This window comes from Populus alba, chromosome 13, assembly GCF_005239225.2.
Source record: "Populus alba chromosome 13, ASM523922v2, whole genome shotgun sequence".
In the NCBI taxonomy this organism is placed as follows: domain Eukaryota; kingdom Viridiplantae; phylum Streptophyta; class Magnoliopsida; order Malpighiales; family Salicaceae; genus Populus; species Populus alba.
Window position 1 is genome coordinate 5,672,302 of NC_133296.1, and position 21,084 is coordinate 5,693,385.

At 33.0% G+C, this 21,084-nt stretch overlaps 1 protein-coding gene across 1 annotated transcript; it reads right to left on the reverse strand.

The window, feature by feature from the left end:
* Window positions 1-3,759: 3,759 nt before the first annotated feature.
* Window positions 3,760-21,034, reverse strand: LOC118042404 (probable polyribonucleotide nucleotidyltransferase 1, chloroplastic). Its single transcript, XM_035050051.2, has 25 exons — window positions 20,608-21,034; window positions 20,245-20,313; window positions 19,389-19,495; window positions 19,254-19,296; window positions 18,082-18,165; window positions 17,188-17,252; window positions 16,918-17,074; window positions 13,699-13,755; window positions 13,044-13,157; window positions 12,099-12,362; window positions 11,939-12,013; window positions 11,099-11,212; window positions 10,234-10,326; window positions 8,920-9,098; window positions 8,547-8,730; window positions 8,329-8,376; window positions 8,061-8,133; window positions 7,701-7,774; window positions 7,484-7,591; window positions 7,307-7,401; window positions 6,989-7,052; window positions 6,466-6,519; window positions 6,314-6,355; window positions 5,365-5,763; window positions 3,760-4,327 (listed from the first exon to the last, which is right to left on the reverse strand). The coding sequence occupies exons 1-24, from the start codon at window positions 20,899-20,901 to the stop codon at window positions 5,443-5,445; spliced, it is 2,778 nt and encodes a 925-aa protein (XP_034905942.1). The 5' UTR covers window positions 20,902-21,034; the 3' UTR covers window positions 3,760-4,327; window positions 5,365-5,442.
* Window positions 21,035-21,084: the final 50 nt, after the last annotated feature.

Here is a 21,084-nt window from a genome sequence, read left to right on the forward strand (position 1 = left end):
TAATTAAGAAACATACTTCTCCCAATCCATTATAAGAATTGATTGACTATTTGTAAAAGGATATTTATAATTGCAACAACAAAATATAGTAATAATACTATTAAAAACCTTGTGATGATATATTTTTTAGCTACAAGTCAGAGAAAAAAAAAAAGTGAAACAACAATGCTAATCAAAGAGATGTGTTATGAAGTTTAGTTGTTAAACATTGCAAGTCTTGAATGAAAAGATTTATCTTCTTAAACTCTTTTTTTAATTTATCTATTATATGAACAACAAATCTAGGTTGAAGTTGCAACCCTTTATTTCTTTCCAATGAAATATAATACCTTAATAATCGGGAGCAAGAAAATCTCATATAACTTATTATATAACAAGAAATAATAATACAATTGACAATCTCAGCCAATACTCTATATGTGTCAATGTCTCATAAAGTCAATTCTACAAAACATAAGTAAAAAAGAAAGAAAGATATGATGATAGTTTTTAAGATATCGATGCAAGACATCACTAAAATTAAAGTGAGAAGAAGAAGAAGTTGTCTAGTTCCTTTTGACTCATCAAAAGTTGTCTAACAAGTAAAAATAATTTATATATAAATAGTGTTAGTAAAACCCTAATCACAACCAACAATTAGGTTTAAAACCCACTAAATAAGATGAAGTCTAAAAATAACATAAAATTAAGTTTAGTTATAAACTAAATAAAAAGTCTAATAAAGTAGTCTTAGATGTGCTTAAGCTCCTAATCAAAGAGTGATTTGTTGGGTTATCTTCCATTATTTTTTACTACAAATATTTGTGAACTATATTTTAGGTCTAATGTCCCCATAAATTTTTTCAAGGTTGAAAAAGCATGACCCCATCAAGTATAACACTAAATGGCTTTAATAGTTCTTCTAGAAATCATTATCAATTTGTTGTAATGTATCTCTAGTATTCCAATAGTCTAAAATAGGTCATATTACCTACGAACTAGGATTTGCTAAACCTCGCCATCCTTTTTTTTTTTTTTTTCCTGGAGTCTTGGTTGTTGTGCATCAATTAAGAAGGTACATAGAGAAATTGAAGGATGTAAGGGTGATTGAAAAAAATATTTGATCCATAGACTCAAAATTTAACTACATTATGGTGGCCATTGAAGAATTAAAGAATTTAGAGATTATAACCATTGATCAGCCTTTGGGTTATTTATAAGCATATGAAAAAAGATTGAAAAAGAAAAGGAGCTCTTATCTCAAATTCTCCAATCAAAAGTATTGCTAAAAAAAATAAGAAAATAAAAATGGCAAAAAGAATAATGTAACTAAGATTGTGGTTGTAATGGTTAACAAGGTTGAGGTCATGAAAGAAGTGAGGGGGGTATAAATTTCTTCAATCATGAAATAACTAGAAAGGAGTCTCAATTAGTAAGACAGTATGAAAGGAGCAGTTAATTTTTATTTTTTTTTGTTATTGTCATGTAAAATGAGGGATAATTTTTTATTTGGCTAAATATATATTAAAAAAAAAAAAAAAGCTAACCAAAAGCATGGTAAAACAACCAATGTTATTAAAAGTACACACACATACTTGGCCTCAAGGGGGTTTTTCATTTTTTAACAAAGAATTTTAACTTGTGATGCATCTCCTAACATCAAAAAATACTTTTTTGTTGTGCCATTGAAAGTACCAATGTGTACTCTTCAATGTGGATCGACAAGTGTCAGTAGTGGTGGTTTAATTTATCACCAATGGGCCTTTTTTTTTTTTTTTTCTCTCTCCTCTCTTGAACATTGTAGCTTGGTCTTATTTGTTGATAGTATTTCAACTTCAATCCTTATTATTTTAATTTTTAATTTTGTTCTTGACCCTTTTGTATAAGTTTTATTTGTTTTTAATTTTATCATTCAATCTCAATTTACCAATTATTGTATTTTTCAATTTGGTCTCTTATTCTTTTGATTTTAATTTTTTTTCTTTGATCTTTTTATAAAAGTTTTATTGGTTTTCAATTTCATTCCTCAATTTAAAATGATGATATTATATTTTCTAACTTGGTCCTCATTGTTTTGATTTTTAATTTGTTTTTCTTGGCTCTTTTGTAAAAGTTATTATTCTTTTTTATTGCACCCTTCAATCTAAAAATATTTTTATTTTTTTATGTAAATTTTGATCCTTATTTTTTTGATTTGTTTGAATCCTTTTGCTAAATTGGTTTTTCTTTTTAATTTCACCTTTCATCCAAATATAAAATTTATTTTGTATTTCAATTTTGATCATCATTCTTTTAATTTTTTTTTTAATCCTTTTGTATAATTGAAACTATTTTTTTTATTTCATCTTTCAATATTTGATTGATTGAGAATTGAACTTTATAGTTTTTCTCATATAAAATGTTTCGAGTCTAATAACATGGATCACATGTTTGAAAAGTTAATATAATTTTTTTTAATAAAAATTAACTATATAATTCTTTTTTATTTTTTTATTAGATTATTCTAATCTTATAGTCTAAGTTGCAAATTTAGCGAGATATATCAGGTTGACTCAACACTAATTATCCTAGGTTATAGGTTTGTCATTCTAACTCAACCATGATCAATTTTTATTTCTTTTATACCTCATTTTGTTACTCCGTATTTAATAAGCTATAAATTAAGATACAAAGTTTGTTCTCATTTGAAAAAAAAAATAAAATTCTCAGGATATTCTAATTACTTCTTTTTAAATTTAATCAATTCACTATCTTTTCTAATTTTTTCCCATATAATTGAAATAACACGCTAACTTATTAAATCTAGTTAAATCTATTATTTAAGACGGATATTGTTTTTCTATTTTAAAACTCACTTGTAGCATCTTAATATTATTTTTTTCTGCAAAAAATTAATTCAACCCCTTGAAAAAGTACGTGCACCAAAGATAGTAAATTTCTATTTTTGCATGTTGTACAAGAGCTATTAGATTATGTTTAGTTAATGTTGCAGGGAATATATATATATATATATATATATATATATATATATATATATATATATATATATATATATATTCCCTGCAAAATACCGAAGAGAAGTAAAACAATTTTAGCTTGAATTTCAAGATTTTCAAAATAAAAAGTATAAGAAAACATTATTTTTATCCCCACTATTTTCAGTACAATAAGAAAGTAACTAAATACTATCTTGATGTATATAATCGCAATATTATTGACTCAGAGCAAATTTCTATCCAAAGCAAAGAAAGAATAACCAAGGATATTGTAATACATTTGGCAATCCCTTTTTTCGTGTGTTTTTGTAGTTTGATAATACAATAAAAAAAAAAAAACTTTTCAAAGTGTTTTTTAATTGAAAATTTAATAATATTTTTTTATATTTTTAATATAACACATTAAAATCATTAAAGAGCCTATAAAAAAAATACTAATTTAATACTTTTTAAAACAAAAAATAATTTGAAAAGCATTTTAAAAACCATTCAACAAAAAAAAAAATGCTTACCAGAGCAAAAACCAAGAAAAATGTGGCCTTCTTACAGCCCACAATGCCAACGAGGTTGGAAACAGCGATACAAGTGAAGAAGCTGTTAGATATCCGCCACCTTCATGAGCTAGCTAGGTCGAACCACATTAAACAATCCACGTGCAATTATAGTAGCAATATAATAAAGCATAGGATTCAGTCAACTTGTAAATAACATCCACGAGGTACACATGCTTCATTCATGTACAAACACACACGCAGAGAGGGGGAGAGAGCGAGAGATAGAGAGAGGACAAAATAAAAGGAATTGGCATTATGATCTAACTGACCCAGGCAAAAACTATGAGAGATGAAAATTTAAGGCCTGAGAGAAATAATTGGATGAAAAAATTAGACCAGCTTGTAGCTAACCTGCAGAGAAAAGGTTACGAGGATCACAATACATTTTGCAAAAGCATAAAGCTTCAAGGATCCCTTGCAGTCATCCTTCCAAAGATGATACAACAAAGCACACCCGCACGACTACTTCCAAAGAGAAAGAAACGAGCAGATACAGAGAGGGAGAGTACGTCGAAAATTGTGGTGAAACCATGAATTGAATATACACCAACAATTTCCAAGCATATTATTGCATGATGCTTTCTCTCTTCTCAAATAGTTGTTTTCTTTTCCTCAATGGCAACAGTGCACAGCCTTTTGTCAAGAATGAATTAATTGTTCAGAAGACCCACCTTCCATTTCATTTCCTTGGTAAACAATTCAGCTAGTGGAATAAGTTCCTTCAGCAATATGACCTCACAATCTGATCAACAGAAACTGCAGGATTCTGGATGGCACCGTGTTTTAATCGACTCCTTCCTGTCAATAATGAATGTCCATCAGCTAATTCCTTATTTTGTGCCTGTTCATGTGTTATTGCAACTGTATGCAATATGCATGAGGATGCAAGCATCTATTTATGCATTCGGTCTGCATGTGAGTGCATGCATGATTAAGTAAACTACACAAGGATTACACTGGCTGACAATGAGCAACCACGACTTGCAATGTAATCCAAGTATTTTGTTTCTAATCCGTCCCGATGCCATTGTTCAGGATTCTAGATATTCTGTCCATGGAAACATCAATAATTGCTGTGTCCATGTTTGATTCAGTAATTTATTGTCGGGGGAGCTGATCAAGAGTATCAATTAATATAATCAACTCATAAATTTACTGTTTTCACAAGCTGAATTTCTTCTATTTAACCAAGTACATAATCTTTTATTGAAGACATGTTTTTTGTACCCAGTTCACAACGCCTGACTTGATCTATCCACTTCACTATTACCAGCTAAGGATCATCATTAGAAGACCTAATTACAATATGGCAACAGGTATATGTTTAATAATTTTATTCTTTAATTAAACACCTTATATAAATGATCATGAAAAATTAATAAATCCTAAAGTGATACACCATGTAAAGATCAGACTGAAATATAATTTTAGTGTTACAGATATGAGTATCATCCAAATTCCAAGCATACAAGTTTAGCAAGATAAGTAGAAGACGAGTAACTAGTTCTTGCTCAACAACAAATTTGCCAAATATGATCAATATTTCCAATTCCATGTTAGTCAAGGGTCTCATCTTTTTTTCCTCCAGACAAAAAATATTCAATAAAATCAATCTCTAACATGAGATTTCAATTATAATCATTAGCAATTCTTTCCATACATGCATTATTTTTAGTAGCATTTCTATAATCAGGTTGGGAAGTGACCCACTTAGTGGAGAGCTAACTACAGGTCCCAGTAAATACTAAACACACACCTACATGTATGCAAAGATACACACACGTGCACACACATAAATGTATGTATAGTGAGAGAGGGGAGAATCCAGGCCATACCTTTAGGTCTCTTTCTCATCATCTTTTACCACAATAACAAAACCAACATGTCCTTGAATGAAGAACAGAATATGTTTACTATCCAATCTTAGCTTCTCCATTCACTAAACTATTTTCATCTTTGCTTGCGATGCTACTGACAGTTGTACTACTGTTCTTCAGTCCATCTCTGGCAGAACTGGTTAATCTCTTGTAAGCCTTCTTTTTTGAAAGTGGAGCATCCTCTACTGACTCAACTTTGGTGGGATTTACAAATTTTGTAGCACGGCTTTTATCCTTTGACTGTTCAGTATTCCCTTCAGTTAAATCCCTTGCCTGCTGCTCTGCACTGGACTTCTCTGAAGTTGCTTCAGGAAGTAATGCTTTGCGACTAAGGCGAAGTTGTCCCTTTCCATTTACCTGCATAAAATAATTATTAGAGAAACATTTCTGTCAATGTTGTGTGCAAATCAATGATAGTACAGCACTTAGGATGTTCCAGTTTGCTCTGGAGTCTGGAAATCACGGTTTTATTTCCTCTGCAAGGCAGAATATCTTGGCTCAACATTACAGCACATATGCCGTTTAGTAATTAAACCTATCGCCTTATCTATCTTTTTCTGTCACCTGAATTCACTTCATTGATGGAAACCTAAATCCAGTTTCAAAAAAACTACAGAACTTAAATTCAAGGTTTTCTTTTCAATCCACTCACAAACCACCAAAGGTTTATATCTACTAGAGATTTTAAGGATTGGCAACATGGATGCTGATATCTATGTATAAAAATGAAGCTCAACAATAATTAAATAGATATAGATGGCACCAAAGGAATCATTAATTGATTATTAGAGTTAAATTAACTTTATATATATATATATATATAAAACAACTTCAGAAGTTGGCTAAAAAAGCTTGTCATGGAATTAAACTTGTGTTTGTGTGATTGCATGACTGGGAACTTCCCAACCTCAATGAGTTTAACATCAACACGATCTCCAACTTTGAAAGCCTGTAAGAAAATAGAGGAGAGATTTTAACTTTCTGACATGATAGTAGAAGAACTAATTCTTATTGCTAATCTAATGGGGGAAGTAGAGGAGCAAAAATGACACTGCTTACATCTTCTGCCTTCGGCAACCAGTTAGAACTCAGTTCACTAATGTGGCAGAGTCCCTGCCAGAATTCAATAGTCGAGAAATTCATGAGATTACTTTCTTCCCCAAACAGAATCATATATGACTTCAGATATGCTTGTTTATGTACCAAACATAATCTTCTGTGAATACCACACCTTGTAAATGGAACTTAATTTGATTACATGCTATATTTTAACTTTTACTTTTTACCAAACAACAAAGAAAGTCCTGTCTTTGACGAATTTGAATGGAGATATAGAAAATTATAGTGAAAGGACTATCTTTTGATGAAATTTGGAATTCTAGAGTCACATAGAACTGCAATTACAACAAATATCAAAGTTCTTTTTTTAAAAGAAACTTTTCAAAGCAATAAATTGGTTTATGATGAACTTAAACTACTTTCCTTCGTGATAGTTAGAACTCAAAAGTTTTAATAATTTTCCATAAGCAATACAATAGTTTGGACTTCGACTTTTATCAAATTGTGTAATGAAACTATATACCTCATGCCCCGGGGCTATCTCAACAAAAACTCCATAAGGAGCTACTGATTTGATCTCGCAATTCCTGATTAGTAAGAGAAAACAAAGTCAAAAAGTTCTCATATTCACAATCATTAAGTAACAGGCACCAGACAAGCTATAAATTGATTGCATACACTTAATAATCATGAGACTTGTCCCAATTAATCTGCCGCTTTACTTTCATAATAGAAGGAAGAAAAAAAGACAGCTATTTCAATTTTTTGCAACTTGATCTGAATAAAGTGAAACAAAAAAGACAAAAAAAGGGGAAGAAAAAAGTTCATGAAAAGCACATACTTGTAGATATCACCAACAGTTGGAACCATAGTTAGTCGACTAATAATGGATATGGACTTCTCTATACTTGACAAATCCTTCGCAGTAATTTTTACCTGCAAAGACCAATGATTTAAAAAGTTGCATTGATGTCAGGTCACACAACCAATGGAAGATAAACTATGTATCTGATTTTACAATTCCATCATCCTGTGTGTCAATAGCCTCTACTCCGGTTTCTTCTATGATACTCTTCACCTTCTTCCCACCAGAACCAATGATAATGTTAACTTTCTCTGGATTGACCTATAAGACAATATTATCATAATTGGGAATTTGTGAGTTAACACATCATTGAGTATAAATTCTACTTTCATCAGACAAACAATGGAGGGTGTATAGAAAACAAGCAAACCTTCATAACATGAATCAATGGAGCATACTTAGAAAGCCTTTTAGAAGGGGAAGGTGAGCATTTCAACATTTCAGCTGAACCATAAAAATATGAAAAGAAATAACAAAAGATTTAGCTGAAATGACCTGATCAAATATGATAACTCAAACTGGTGAAAACAAGTGCTTCCAACAAATGTAAATCAAAAGCATATCAACAGCTCTAATTAATTAAGAAAATGGTAATATTTAATTAAGGCATTAAGGAAAGGATGTGTGACTAGTTCTACAGAATTTTGGCTAGATAACATCCAACTATTAACCAGCCAAATTTAAAAGAATTTGGGGGGGGGGGGGGGATAGCTTGCACAGTTTCCAGTACCAAGAATATGCTTTCGGCCATCCCTTGCTTGTAGCAATGCTGTCCTCATGACAGGTAAAGTAATTCCTCCAACCTATCATGTAAAAATTGCAATTGATTATGATTCAAGGGTTACAGAAGATCAGCTCGTGAAACTGAACAGTTACCATAAGAAAGCATCCATTGCTATAGGGTTGGCAACAGGTTGTTGATTAGGATGCAAAACATGCTCTCTAGACAAAAGACACAAAAGCTATCAAGAATGCATAAGAGTTGTAAAGATGATGACCTTTATGTCCATCTGAAATGCAGTTACTCCATCTTCATTTCCAGCAACCTGCAAAGACCATACTTATAAGGGGATCTTTCTAACTCAATTGCACTATACCCTTTCTTCTGAACTTAAACAAGCATTTTCTAAGTCCAAAAAATATATAATCAAGAATAATACAAAAGGCAAAGAAATAGAATAGAAGCACAAATCAGGAAAATAACATTAAGTATTACCTTGAAATCCATATCTCCAGAAGCATCTTCTGATCCGGTTATGTCAGACAGAATGAGTGGTGTTCCATCGCCCCCAAATTCCCCAGTGTCGAGAACCATACCCATTGCTATGCCAGCAATCATACATTTCACAGGAACACCAGCATCTTGTAGTGCCAGGCAGCCTCCACAAACAGAGGCCATGCTGTCAATGATAGGCACTAAATAATAAGAGCCAAAAACACATAGCAAATACTCAACATGAAGTACTAGGACTGAAAGGAGGGTTTTAGCACCCATCAAAATGATATCAAATGTCAAAAGATGTTGTCAGAGGTCTGGCCCATAGTCTAATTGGATAACTAAAACATTAGCACTTTTTATTGCTTCTGACCTTGAGGAGCCATTGCTTTCTGTGATTGTACTCTCAACTCGTACAGTATAAGGAAAATCATTTTCAGAAGGCAATATAGGTTCAAGAGCTCTCTCAGCAAGCATTCCATGACCGATTTCTCTTCTACTAGGTGCTCCTATACGGCCTACTTCTCCAACACATGATGGAGGAAATGAGTACTGAAACATTAGAACAAGAAGATGAATTTTCAGTAGTAAATCCAAGTGCAATTCTTATTGGCGAACTTGTAATTTTTTTAACAGATAAATTAATTTGTATGGAAACAGCATAATTATTTATCATGATCATGAATTCCCAATTAAACATGCAGGCAGGAGCTAAGTTATAGTATCTGCGACCTGTGATCACGACCATGAACATTATCACAACCACAACCTCAATTTAAAACCATGCTGAGTATGTCTGGAAGCATCCAAATGTAATAGTTTCAGCAAGCAGGAATTATATTAGTGTAATTAGCTAAATGCTTTAAACTTTGGTTATCAAAATGCTGCAATACAGACAATGACTACCTTTTCAGAAAAAAAATAAAGTGAGAAAAAATTTACAACAAAAGTTTTGCCTCATAACAAACAGCATAGCTCTAGATCTTTAAATTGCATCAAATACAAATGGCATAAGAACCATTGGTTTGTGCTGAGTAGTATAAGCACTTAATGGTGCTCTACTATCAAAAGTACTTGTAAAACTGTCAAAATTGAAAGCAGGAAGTTATATATAATTGTTTGGTTATAATATGAATTATAAAACCAGTTCCTTTCTCTCTTTCTTAATTCCATATCCAGAAAAGTTAAATGAACAATTTGTATGAAGCTTTCATTTTGAACAACTTGAATAATGCTTCCATTTTCTACTCTTCTTTCTACTTCTTTATATAACATGAAAGTAACTTGTAAATCAAATATACATAAGCTAGACCACTATATTTTCATCTCCATAGCTCTTCTAAATAGATTCTTATTCTAAGAGGAAGAAATTTTTTTAAAAGTAGTTACTAGTATCAGGAGAAAAGAATTCCTATCAAACATAGCTTAAACCTTGAATTTGACGTTAACAATTTTATTAGATATGTCTAATGGAACTAAATGATACATAGCCAATTACAAGATCAATTATTTTAAATTTGAACAGTGTGCAAAAAGATTACTATAGAACATGACCTGGTACCAAATGATCTTGCAAAATAAACCCACACCTCACAGCTAAGAGCATTGAGAAATGCAGAAAGTCACTGTTAGGTCACTGCAATCCATTACTAAACAAAAGTTTAAAAAAAGATCATCCCAAACAGACCTGTAGATAGAACCTCTTGAATTCCTCTTCATCCACAAGGTTGTCTACTCTTTGTGCCATTTGTTTATCACCAAGTGTAACAACCGCCAATGACTGGAAATAAAAACACTTGATGATCACTAACAACATTATGGTATGCAAATGTGACATCATGGCTGGTGAATCATTCTCCAAGCATAATCAACTCCATCAAGCTAACTCATCCAAAGTAGTAACAATGGTTGACAAATGAGAAATTGTCAACCACAATACATAAATTAAATCCACTGATAAAATTTGTTTATTTCAGAAGGAGAAGAATTTAAGATCGATCATCCAAAAGGTTGGTTGATGAGCAGATCCTCCGTGCTAGTGAAAGCAAGGAAAGTAGGCCAGGTGGATCTACAAACCCAGCATTGTTTTAACAAGGATAACAGATTCTTGAATTGGAAAAGAAATGAAGAAATGAGAAGATAAAGAGGAAAGATAGTTATTCACTAAGTCAACATAAATGAGAATCACCTCATACATTCCCAAGCCATTATTAGCAGTCACTTAAAGGAGAAACACTTGAAAATAGATGCTAAAAAATGTAACATCAACAGAAGAAAATATGATGAATAACCTGATGGATACACTTGTTTATATGAATCAAAGGGATAGAATCACATGACAACATAACATTATAACCCATTCAGTTGAACGGTTTTGAACATTTGATCTTATAGGCATGCAATGTGGTCATACCACTCCATGGATAGGAGTTTGGAAAGAATGCAAGACGAAGTGTGCATTAACAATGATCTCAAGACATGACCAATAAGAAATAGCACACAATCAGGTGAGCCTCTGGATGCTTCTGACAATAAAAAACACTTAGTCTAACCTGTGTTTCTCCACGGGTGAAAAGAGCACTTCCGTGTGCTCTAGGGAGTAATCCACAGCTGGAATCAATTGGACGTATCCCTTCTGGGGTTCTCCCATCACTTCTTTTTCCTCCCTGGAACAATTGAAAGTAAAATGAACATGTGATATGAACATGCCAGGCATCAATCATTTTTCTCATCCGCGGCAAAACATATCCTAGCTGACTCCGTATTGTTGGAACTTGAAACTGATTTCTATCCATGAGAAATTTCCAGTACAAGATAATTGAGGGGTGAGAACACAGATTTTATTATGTGAATTCCAAATGTTAGCGCTAAAGTTTCAAGTTACACTCAGTTTGTTTTATTTTTATATTTTTCAAAAAGAAAATAGTGAACCATTCAAAAAAGTTGCCAGAAAATAATAATAAGACCCAGTAGGTTACAGCATGGATAGCAGCACTCTTGAAGTGAGCTAGTAGCTGGTGGAGTGAAAATTGTAAAATTCTTGTTTGCTAGAAGAAACCAAATTTATGGTTAAATGACCAAGAAAATTAAGGAGAGGCAATTTTAAAAATGACAAGAACATGGGCGTGTCTATGCCAGCCTTATTACTATAGGGTCGCTGCTCTGAAAATTAGAAAAGAGGAGGAAAGTAAGTAAATGGGATGAAAAATTATTATTCCCTTCACTCCTCCCTGTCATAAGAAGGATTTAAAATGAAGTAAAATGGCTGTGATGAAGAAAGGAAAAGTGATTTGATTAAGCATAACAATTTTGCACAAGTAAAAAGTCCATATTAAAGTTGCTTTCAATAATCTCCTACTTTACCCACTTCCTCAAACAACAATCCCTCATACCTCCACAATACGTCTCCGCAAGAATTTGGATGTAACTTCTTTAAATACCAGCTTCACATCCACCTCAGAAAACAGCTAGAAGAGGAAAATCAAAATAAAGTGTTAATAGAGCATACATAATAAACGGGACAGCAAGTACCAAAATTAAGTTAGCATTTACCGAAGGAGAGGATCTGCGTCCATTTGGCTTTATGTGGACATCACCTTCATCTACTTCACCATCTACAACAACTTCCTCATCCTCCTCTTCAATCTCTAGCAAGTCTGCAACTGTTTCAGGGATTCCAAAACTTTGATCCTTGCTTACATATCCCTTTTCTGTAAGTATACTAAGCACTTTTTCTTCCAGTGATTGAAGGGCCTTTCTTCTTGGTACTTTATTCCTAATTTGCAACACTTTTACTAACTCATCACCAGCGATTTCCTGTGCAAGGACAACATAAGCATTAGTATCAATTATCACTTATATCTTGAAAAAATAAGTGGACTCACAAAATGCATGGTCTTGCTTAAAAAAAGAAAAATAATTTAAGCAAGACAACAGAAGGTAAGGATCTTGTTAGCTGGAATTTTAAGTTAAGGCACAAATTACCAGAATGGATAACTGGGCAGCTCAAGCCTGCTACATTAAAACAGGTCCTTTCAGTCTGGGAAATCATGATTAACTTTGTATGGTAAAAGTGAAACTACACATTGAACTTATCGTATCATATGTGCAACTTTGCTCTACAGCTGTGCATATCAATAGTAACATTTGCACAGCTCATGCAAAATTAGATACTCAAGAAAATATCACAGCATAAGGCTTTGTCAACTGACACAAATGCAGAATGGAGAACTGTTAATCTTCTATGCAACATCAACAACTCAAGACATCACTGTGCTTCATATATGCAGTGCAATTATCCAGACAGAAATAATTTGTATAGTACAAAATCAAATACTTCAGGAATGCCCTTGAAATCTTTTTATCCAGCTTTTAGCCAAATTGAGACAGCATAATAGTAATTTAGAAAATAGTTTAATAGCTACAGAAGCAGCAACTAATTGAAAAACTTTTAGCAGGAACAGATGGTATGTACTAAGGGATGAACGAAAACCATACCTCCATATGCTTATATAGCTCAGGAGGAGGTAATTTGATTGCATCAAGCATTTTAGGTTTCCCACACTTCTTCACCAAAGCATTCACCTCATTGCAAATTGTCCTCACTGCATCCTGGCTTTAGTGAACAGGCAAGATTTTAGCGTCTAAATGATTTTCTTTCTAGTTGTGGAAAATGGTTAAACATGCCACAAATAGAGAGGGCATTAGACCTGCCACACATCGGCATAACAGGTCCCTAACCAATAAAATGGTAAAAGAATATATGAGAATTATATTTTCTGATCAGTGTAATTGTATGCTGCAACTTATATTGCTCAACCCTCAGCAAATAACAGCTCATAATGAAGATCACAACAATGGCAAATAGTACAATCAATGTTGGGCCATAGAACACATTATCAATTCAATCCCACACTCTTCCATCAAATCAAATAATCAAGAAGAAACAAATTCATAGTGCTGACTAGCATTTCTGTGCAAAAACAAATCGTTAAAAAAGAAGAAAAGGAAGCTGAGCAGTTATTGCTGCATATCACAGGTCACAGACTATAGACAACATTTACTTTTTCTAAGGTAATACACAGCATATATAAGTCATTCAACAGAAATATGAGAAAAAATGATAAGCAACACACTTAATCAAAGAAACAACCTGTCCAATTTGTACTGCTTCAAGCAATTTTTCTTCCGGAAGAAAATTGCAATAACCCTGCAAAAAACAAAGATAATGGACAATGAAGTTCATGTAGATGTATTTCATTATTGATAACCACCAGCACGGTTAGGTGCATTGTAGCATTGCTACGGTTAAAATGTTTTATCTAATCAATAAATTTTCTTCACGGTGTATTATAATGTAAGTGTATTTTCAGAATGATGCCATATGATAATGTCAGATTAGTGCTAGAGAAAAGAACGAATAGGGAAATAGGAAAAGGAGAAAAAAGAAAAGAAAAGGAGAAAGAAAGCACATGCTAAAGGCATCTAGATAGAGAACCAGTCATTTAAAGTTCAGATCGATGAGACTATGACCATACAAACAAATTTACTTCTATCCCAAAAAAAAAAAATTGCTTAAATTGTTTTTTATATTTTTTGATCTTTTTGATGTGCTGATATCAAAAATGATTTTTAAATAATAAAAACATATTATTTTGATGTATTTCCAGGGGAAAAGCATTTTGAATAACAACTGCTACCATACTCTTAAACACCCCCTGAAAAGGATACAAACACAAGACCTAACAATGTCTTATTTTCAACCTAGAGTATGTTAAGAATTTTGTTGAAAGGCAGCAAAATATGACAGATAGCATTCTCCTAACATATTAGGATTAGAGAAATGTAGCATCAACACCAGCGACATCATGCAAAAATTGATCAGAAATGATAGAAAGACTACATGACGCAGGTGGATGCAACACAAGAAAGACAGTAAACACGAAAACATAAAATTATGCCAAATATGAATCACATAAAAACCTTAATTCAAAATTTTATTACTAGATATTTTATGTTCAAGTAGTATAGTTTACAACTCTTTAAATAAACAAAAAAAAAAAACTAACCTATACAAACTAGAAAACCTAAAAACAAAGAAAAAGCAATAAAAGTCTTAAACAAAGCTAGAAAAATAATAAAAGAATTCTAAATCAAATAGGAAAAAAAATCATAAATCAACTAGAAAAATATAGCAAATCCTAAACAATATGTTCTAGGCATTATCAGAAATCCTTTTCAATCTCTGATTGCTATGAAATTTTAATCCTATTGGAAAAAAGGTCTTTATAATGTCCTAGCAAAAATTCAACCTAATCCAACAGTCAAATTGAAAATTATGTTCAATAACATAGTGTCTCCATAGGTTGGAAAGAACTTGTCTTCGAGTTCAAATTACTCTCGCCTCGATTCATGAATGTCCACTCAAGTCTCTCCAGCCCCTTTTCTTTCGTCTTTCTATGTGTATAACAATTTTATACATTAGCTTCAATCGCTTCATCTTAAAAATTGTATAAGAAACAACAATTGACAAATTATTTCTCTTCCATTGGCTTCTAGAGTAATAAATTGCAAATCTCAAAACTTACTTCACCAATATATTTTGTGTCCATATAATCCTTGAACACATCTACCTATCTACCTTTATGATAACATTAACCTTGGATCAACGTAGTTTAAATCAACAATTTTCTTATGTTAAGTATCTTCCATGTTTTCTTTACAGTTAACCTTTATCTTATCAACAAGGTCACCCCATCAATGTTATCATCACAACTATTATTGTCATTGTTTATGATATCATCATCAACATAATCATCATCGAAATTAACATCATAAATTGGTGGAGACCACCAATCCACATCTATCTCACCATAAATAGGATCACCAAAATCTCCATGATACTCATCCTAATCAAATTAAGGAGTTGCATCCTCTGCTCATGCTCTAGAAAGGAATTCTCAAAACTAGTCATGGATCCATGATCACTCTTTCTCACAATCTTCCAATATTTTCTTCTTCATCTCCACCAATTGACGGGATAATTTTTCAACGTGCATCCGCTTGTTTATTGTCTCTAATTAACGAGTTAATTTTATAATTTATCTCTGCATGTCTTCTATCAACAACTCCTGAACGTTTCTCTCACGAGGAACCTCCTCATCCCCCTCTTACCTGAACACAAGCGACGTCCTCCAACTATGGTTATTTAGTAGCACACAACAAACAAAATAAAAAGGGATTAGAGCACACAAGCAAGGACATAGGATCATTGGGTTCTGATACCAACGCAAGTGAAAGCAACACAAGAAAGACCGCTAGCACAAGAACACAAAATTATGTCGAACACAGATTACACAGAAACCCTAATTCAAAATTTTATTGCTACATATTTTTTGTTCAAGTAGTATGCTTTTTTAGAAGAATTAAAACTCCTTAAATAAACGCAAAAACTAACGTAAACAAACTAGAAAACCTGAAAATAAAAGAAAAGCAATAAAAATCATAAACAAAGCTAGAAAAATAATAAAAGAATTCTAAACCAAATAGAAAAAAAATATTAAACCAACTAGGAAAATATAGCAAATCTCGAACAATAACTTCTGAACATTATCAGAAGGCCTTTACGATCTCTGATTATTGCGAAGTTTTGACACCCAATTGGAAACATGATCTCTAAAATCTCCTAACAAAATTCCAACTTGATCCAACGGTCAAATAAAAAATTGTGCTCAATAACATATAACTAAATGTTAGAAAAACAATATCTTGCATCACTACGGCTCTAATAAGCATATGTTTATCATGTGAGGACATTAGGGTTGCAATGGGTTTTCTTCTAGAAGAATAATAGTACCACTATTCAAACCAGCACATGATCTTCAAGCCTTTGAAATTTCAAGAGGACAACTTTTGAGTTACACCACAGACCGTCACACTAATGTGATGCCAATGACAATAAGGCATCTCTAGTACGCTAGGAAACAATTCCTTGCTCAATAAAAGTGAAAAAAACATATCAAATACAAATGCATATACTAAATGAAACAGAATATTAGATTTTACACCAAAAAGCAACTCTCAATGATGTGTCAAATGAAAAGGTAATTAGCACATCATTAATGCTTCATGTGAAGGTTTAACACAAACGCCAACATCCATAACTTAGATTATTTTCTATCTTAGTTGGGTGCACATAAGGTTAGAGTACCCTAGATGGAATCCAACTCCATTCAACATACCTATGCAGTGATACTGCAACAGTAAAACTGTTATCGCTATTATACATGACCAATTGAAATTTCATTGCAAAAGAATGATACCCGCTAAAAGGGGCTGCAATTCAGACAATTATCAAAGATTAAAAGTTGACCTCTATCATGAATATTGCACTGTCTGTTCCAGCCAGCAATAAATCTAATTTTGACTCTTCCATCTCCTTGGTTGTTGGATTCACAATAAATTTGTCGTCAACAAGGCCAACTCGAACTCCTGCAATCACTTTTGTATTTGGCACTTCCGAAAGAGCTCTGTTGTCATTAAGTTTGAAAATTAAAACAAGCACATAATAGCACATGATTTCTGGAACCTCAACACTTCAAGAACAAAAAAAAGAGAGAGGATATATTTAAGGTACGCTCACAATGCTATCCCAGCTGCTGTGACAGCCAAAGAATCTGGAGAATGCAAGCCATCATAGCTTAAAACCTGTCCAGAAGAGGTAATGGCAATTATTAGCAAGTTTATGTATCCAGCAAGAGAGACAAGTCAAATATCAGCCCATCAAGTTTCAAAATGTTGATGATTTAACACTGAATCTTAACAAACAAGCAAGATGGAGCATACGATAGATGACAAACTCAAACAATGCAGTGGGCATAACATGGTCAGACAGAAACCAGTCTGCTCTTATTTAAGCTAGAAAATTTCAGATCATTTACTCATCAGTTTTTTTTTTTTTTTTTCTATAACTAAGTTGTAAGTGAAATTGGTTGAGAAAGTTAAAACAAATCACATGAGAATTACAGCATTGAGCAATAATTCCTGAAGAGTTGGAAAAAATATATAAGCTTGCAAAAAAATTAAGACCTGAGAACAACCAGTTAATGTAAAAAATGTTGAGGGGTAGATGTTGAAAAATAAGGGGGGTAAAAGTCTAGTAGAATTTTTACCCTCCAGGTCATTTCCTTCTCCCTACAAATATTTCTTATATTTCTCTCCCCTTTTTACATCTCTAGTTTTCCCTCTTTATTCCTTCCTCTTCCCGCAGTCCATAGAATCAAAAAGAAATGGAAAAATTCAAAAAACTTTTGTAGGTTCTCTATCAGAACTGTTCCTAACTTTCATCCCAGGACATTGCTTTTCATGGGACTATAATTGAGTGATGGCCTTATATATCCTTTGTAAAAATAATTTGACCAAACAAGAAAGATTAATAAGACTGCATTGTGTGCTTAAAGAACTCAAAATGAATAAAGACAACCCTGAAGATATCAAAAAGAAATATCTAAGCAAATTAATTTCTTTGAGGACTTACCCAAGATAGTATCTGAGTTTCATGGTAAAATCCCTTGAGCATAGTTGGGCGCAAAGGCCTATCTATCAATCTACAAATAAGAACCTAGAAGCAACCAAGAGAACAGATGCATAAACATATACACAATGGCAACAGTTTCAGAAGCATTGAGAGAAAATAGAGTTCATAAAAGATATAATGCGAAATACTTCTGCTAAGTATCAAAAATAGATAATTTCTTTAATCTTTGCTCTATCAATATATCCAAGTAAAAATGGTTGTGCCATTTATGTTGATTAAAGACATATTGTAGGTCAAGCCTCATAATCCTACATAATAAATTCATGTGATATACCTACAAAAATAGCACCATTATGGAGGGAACGAAAGAAGAAAAATAATTAGTAATGACTGTAAGACTGCTAAAAAGAAAAGAAGGTAAAGAACCAAAAATTTAAACAATCACATATGTACATTAGAGAAGGTAATAATAGAGAAGATCAACACTAGCCCATGACAACAATCTGACAGAAAATCATGCAAGAAAGCATAGAGATCTAGGAACAGAATTCTTTCCAGATGTGCAGGTAAGCTAAAAGTCAAAATCATATTAACTATTGTTCTACAAAGTCTTGGCTGAATAACTCCATTGCATCAATAACAGAAAAATGTTTGTCATTGTGACACATAACATCATATATGGCACCAATGATACAAGATAATTACGATATTTACAAACTAGATATAGATGACATATCTTACAATGGCCAAGATCTACAAAATCTGAAATTGTACTTTCAATAATGTGCCTTGTGTCTATGTCCACAAACCAATGATAAATCCTTGGCTGTTGACAATGTGAGGCTTTAGATTAATGATAAGAGTATCACAATGCAAATTCTTTTAAATTCTCTACAATTTTGTAGAAAAAGGGATATCAGCATTATCTAAAAGTTTTAGCAGCTATTCAAATCATGTGTCCCCCATTCTTAGACAAATAATATGATAACCAATAACATGAAAACAAAGTCACATATGCTAAGACTTGCCAGCAAATGAAACTCATATGAAGAAAATATAAACTATAATGGCTTGAAGTTAATATCTTAGATTGAAAGGTGATAGTTAAAGACAACTGCTTCAGCTATCCACTTGATTAAGCATTTTCTGTACTTGAAAGAGATGGATAGTACCTCATGATCTTTCAACCTCCCTTCTCGTTTGAAAAATCCTCCACTAAAGCAATGGCAGATATAAAGCATAAACATTAGTCTCCTCCACATAACTGCAAAATAAATTCCAAAAGTTGAAAGCACTGCAAGACATACCTAGTTCGACCTGCTGCGGAAAATCGCTCTTGATAGTTTACAGAAAGAGGGTAGAAATCAGAAGGCTCACTAGGAACATCATCCAAACAAACAGATGTATAGATAATCTACAGAAAAGAAGCGATAATGTAGATATAAGCATTAGAACCTGAGGTCATACATGAAGACAACCAGCTGAACTTCAACACGACAATTATGAAGTAACACATGCAGAAGAAGTACCACAGCGTACATATAAATACATGTGAAACAAAGCAGTTGAGGCTGCAGAACAGTAGTGGAGGTCTGAGGCTATGGGTGACTACACTCTCCTTGCCTTACCTAATAATTGGAATCCAGTCTTGGTTCATTCTTCTAAGCCAAACAATTCAAACAGAAATACATTTAATCAGTTTCTTTCTTGTTAGCTCAGATAAACAGTCACTATCAGTCCAGTGGCTGAGCTACATAAATCAAGTAGCTCGCTCCTCCAACCCCACACACTCCAAACCCATGCCATTATAAGCGCAATTAAGACTTGGTACTGAAGAGATTTTGCTGACTATTACTAGCGAGCACCTATCCACTACACACGGGAGTGTGTTTTCAAGTCGTAACTTCTTATCATTTAATGTATTCTGCATATGAAAGTACAAACACAAAGCCCTTTTGGAAATCCCAATGCACTCTGATAAGATAGCATAAGTTAATAAAATCTGAACATGGATATCGGTTGTTCCAAAAACAAAGAATCTAAATTCCGATCCAAGGAATCAAATCATAGTAAAATCTGCACATTAAACAAATAAAAAAATATATATTTCTTTGATATCAAACATTAACACTTATACATCAACCCTCACAAATCATAACTCACAGTTTCTCCATCTGTAACTGTGACGGAACCACTAGCTTGTCTCCCAAGATGGCCCGTCTCAACCATTATCTACGGAAAAAACAACCATAAAATACACAGATTTAAATAAATAATCGATTATTTAAACACAATAACGAGCAATCTCAAATAATTGATAACGACAACAAAACTAAACTGAAAATCAAACACAAGTTCGCATTTCAATATCTTTTACCATTACTGATAGAAATTCCACCATACTGTTCATTATCCAAAACAAAAAAATGATACAAATACAGCAAATTCTACTAAGAAATGCCTCAAAACTAAACTTTAAAATTATCGAAACAGAAGAAGTATTTGAATTAAGTAAAATATACTTACATGTCTGTCACCGACGGGGATTTTGACAGAAATAGGCTGATGCAAAGACTGCGGGCCGTCATTTACAGCAGAAGTGTCCTCGAAAGCTTTGACTACAGTAACCAACCTTTCACGTTTTCTTCTTGATAGAAGCAGAGAAAGTGAAGAACACTTGGATTTTGCAAAATTGGTGAAGCGAGGGCAATTAGGGGAGAGAGAGAGCTTGCAGCGATGATTAGTGTGAGAAAATGGAGGGTTGTGTGTGGAATTCGACCTGTAATGGAGAGTAGTACTGGTGCTAGGGTTTGCTAGCATTTTTAACTGTGTTATTGAGTTTCAGTGGCTTTGGCTTTGAGTGAGAGAGTGAAGGAGGAGGGATTTTATCCGTTCTCAAGGCGCGCAGACAGAGCAGGTGCGTGCTAGATTGTGAAGTGCTGGTTTTCACAGGTAATGGATCTGGGCTTTTTGGTTTTTTCAAAATCGCAGGCCAGGCTTGGA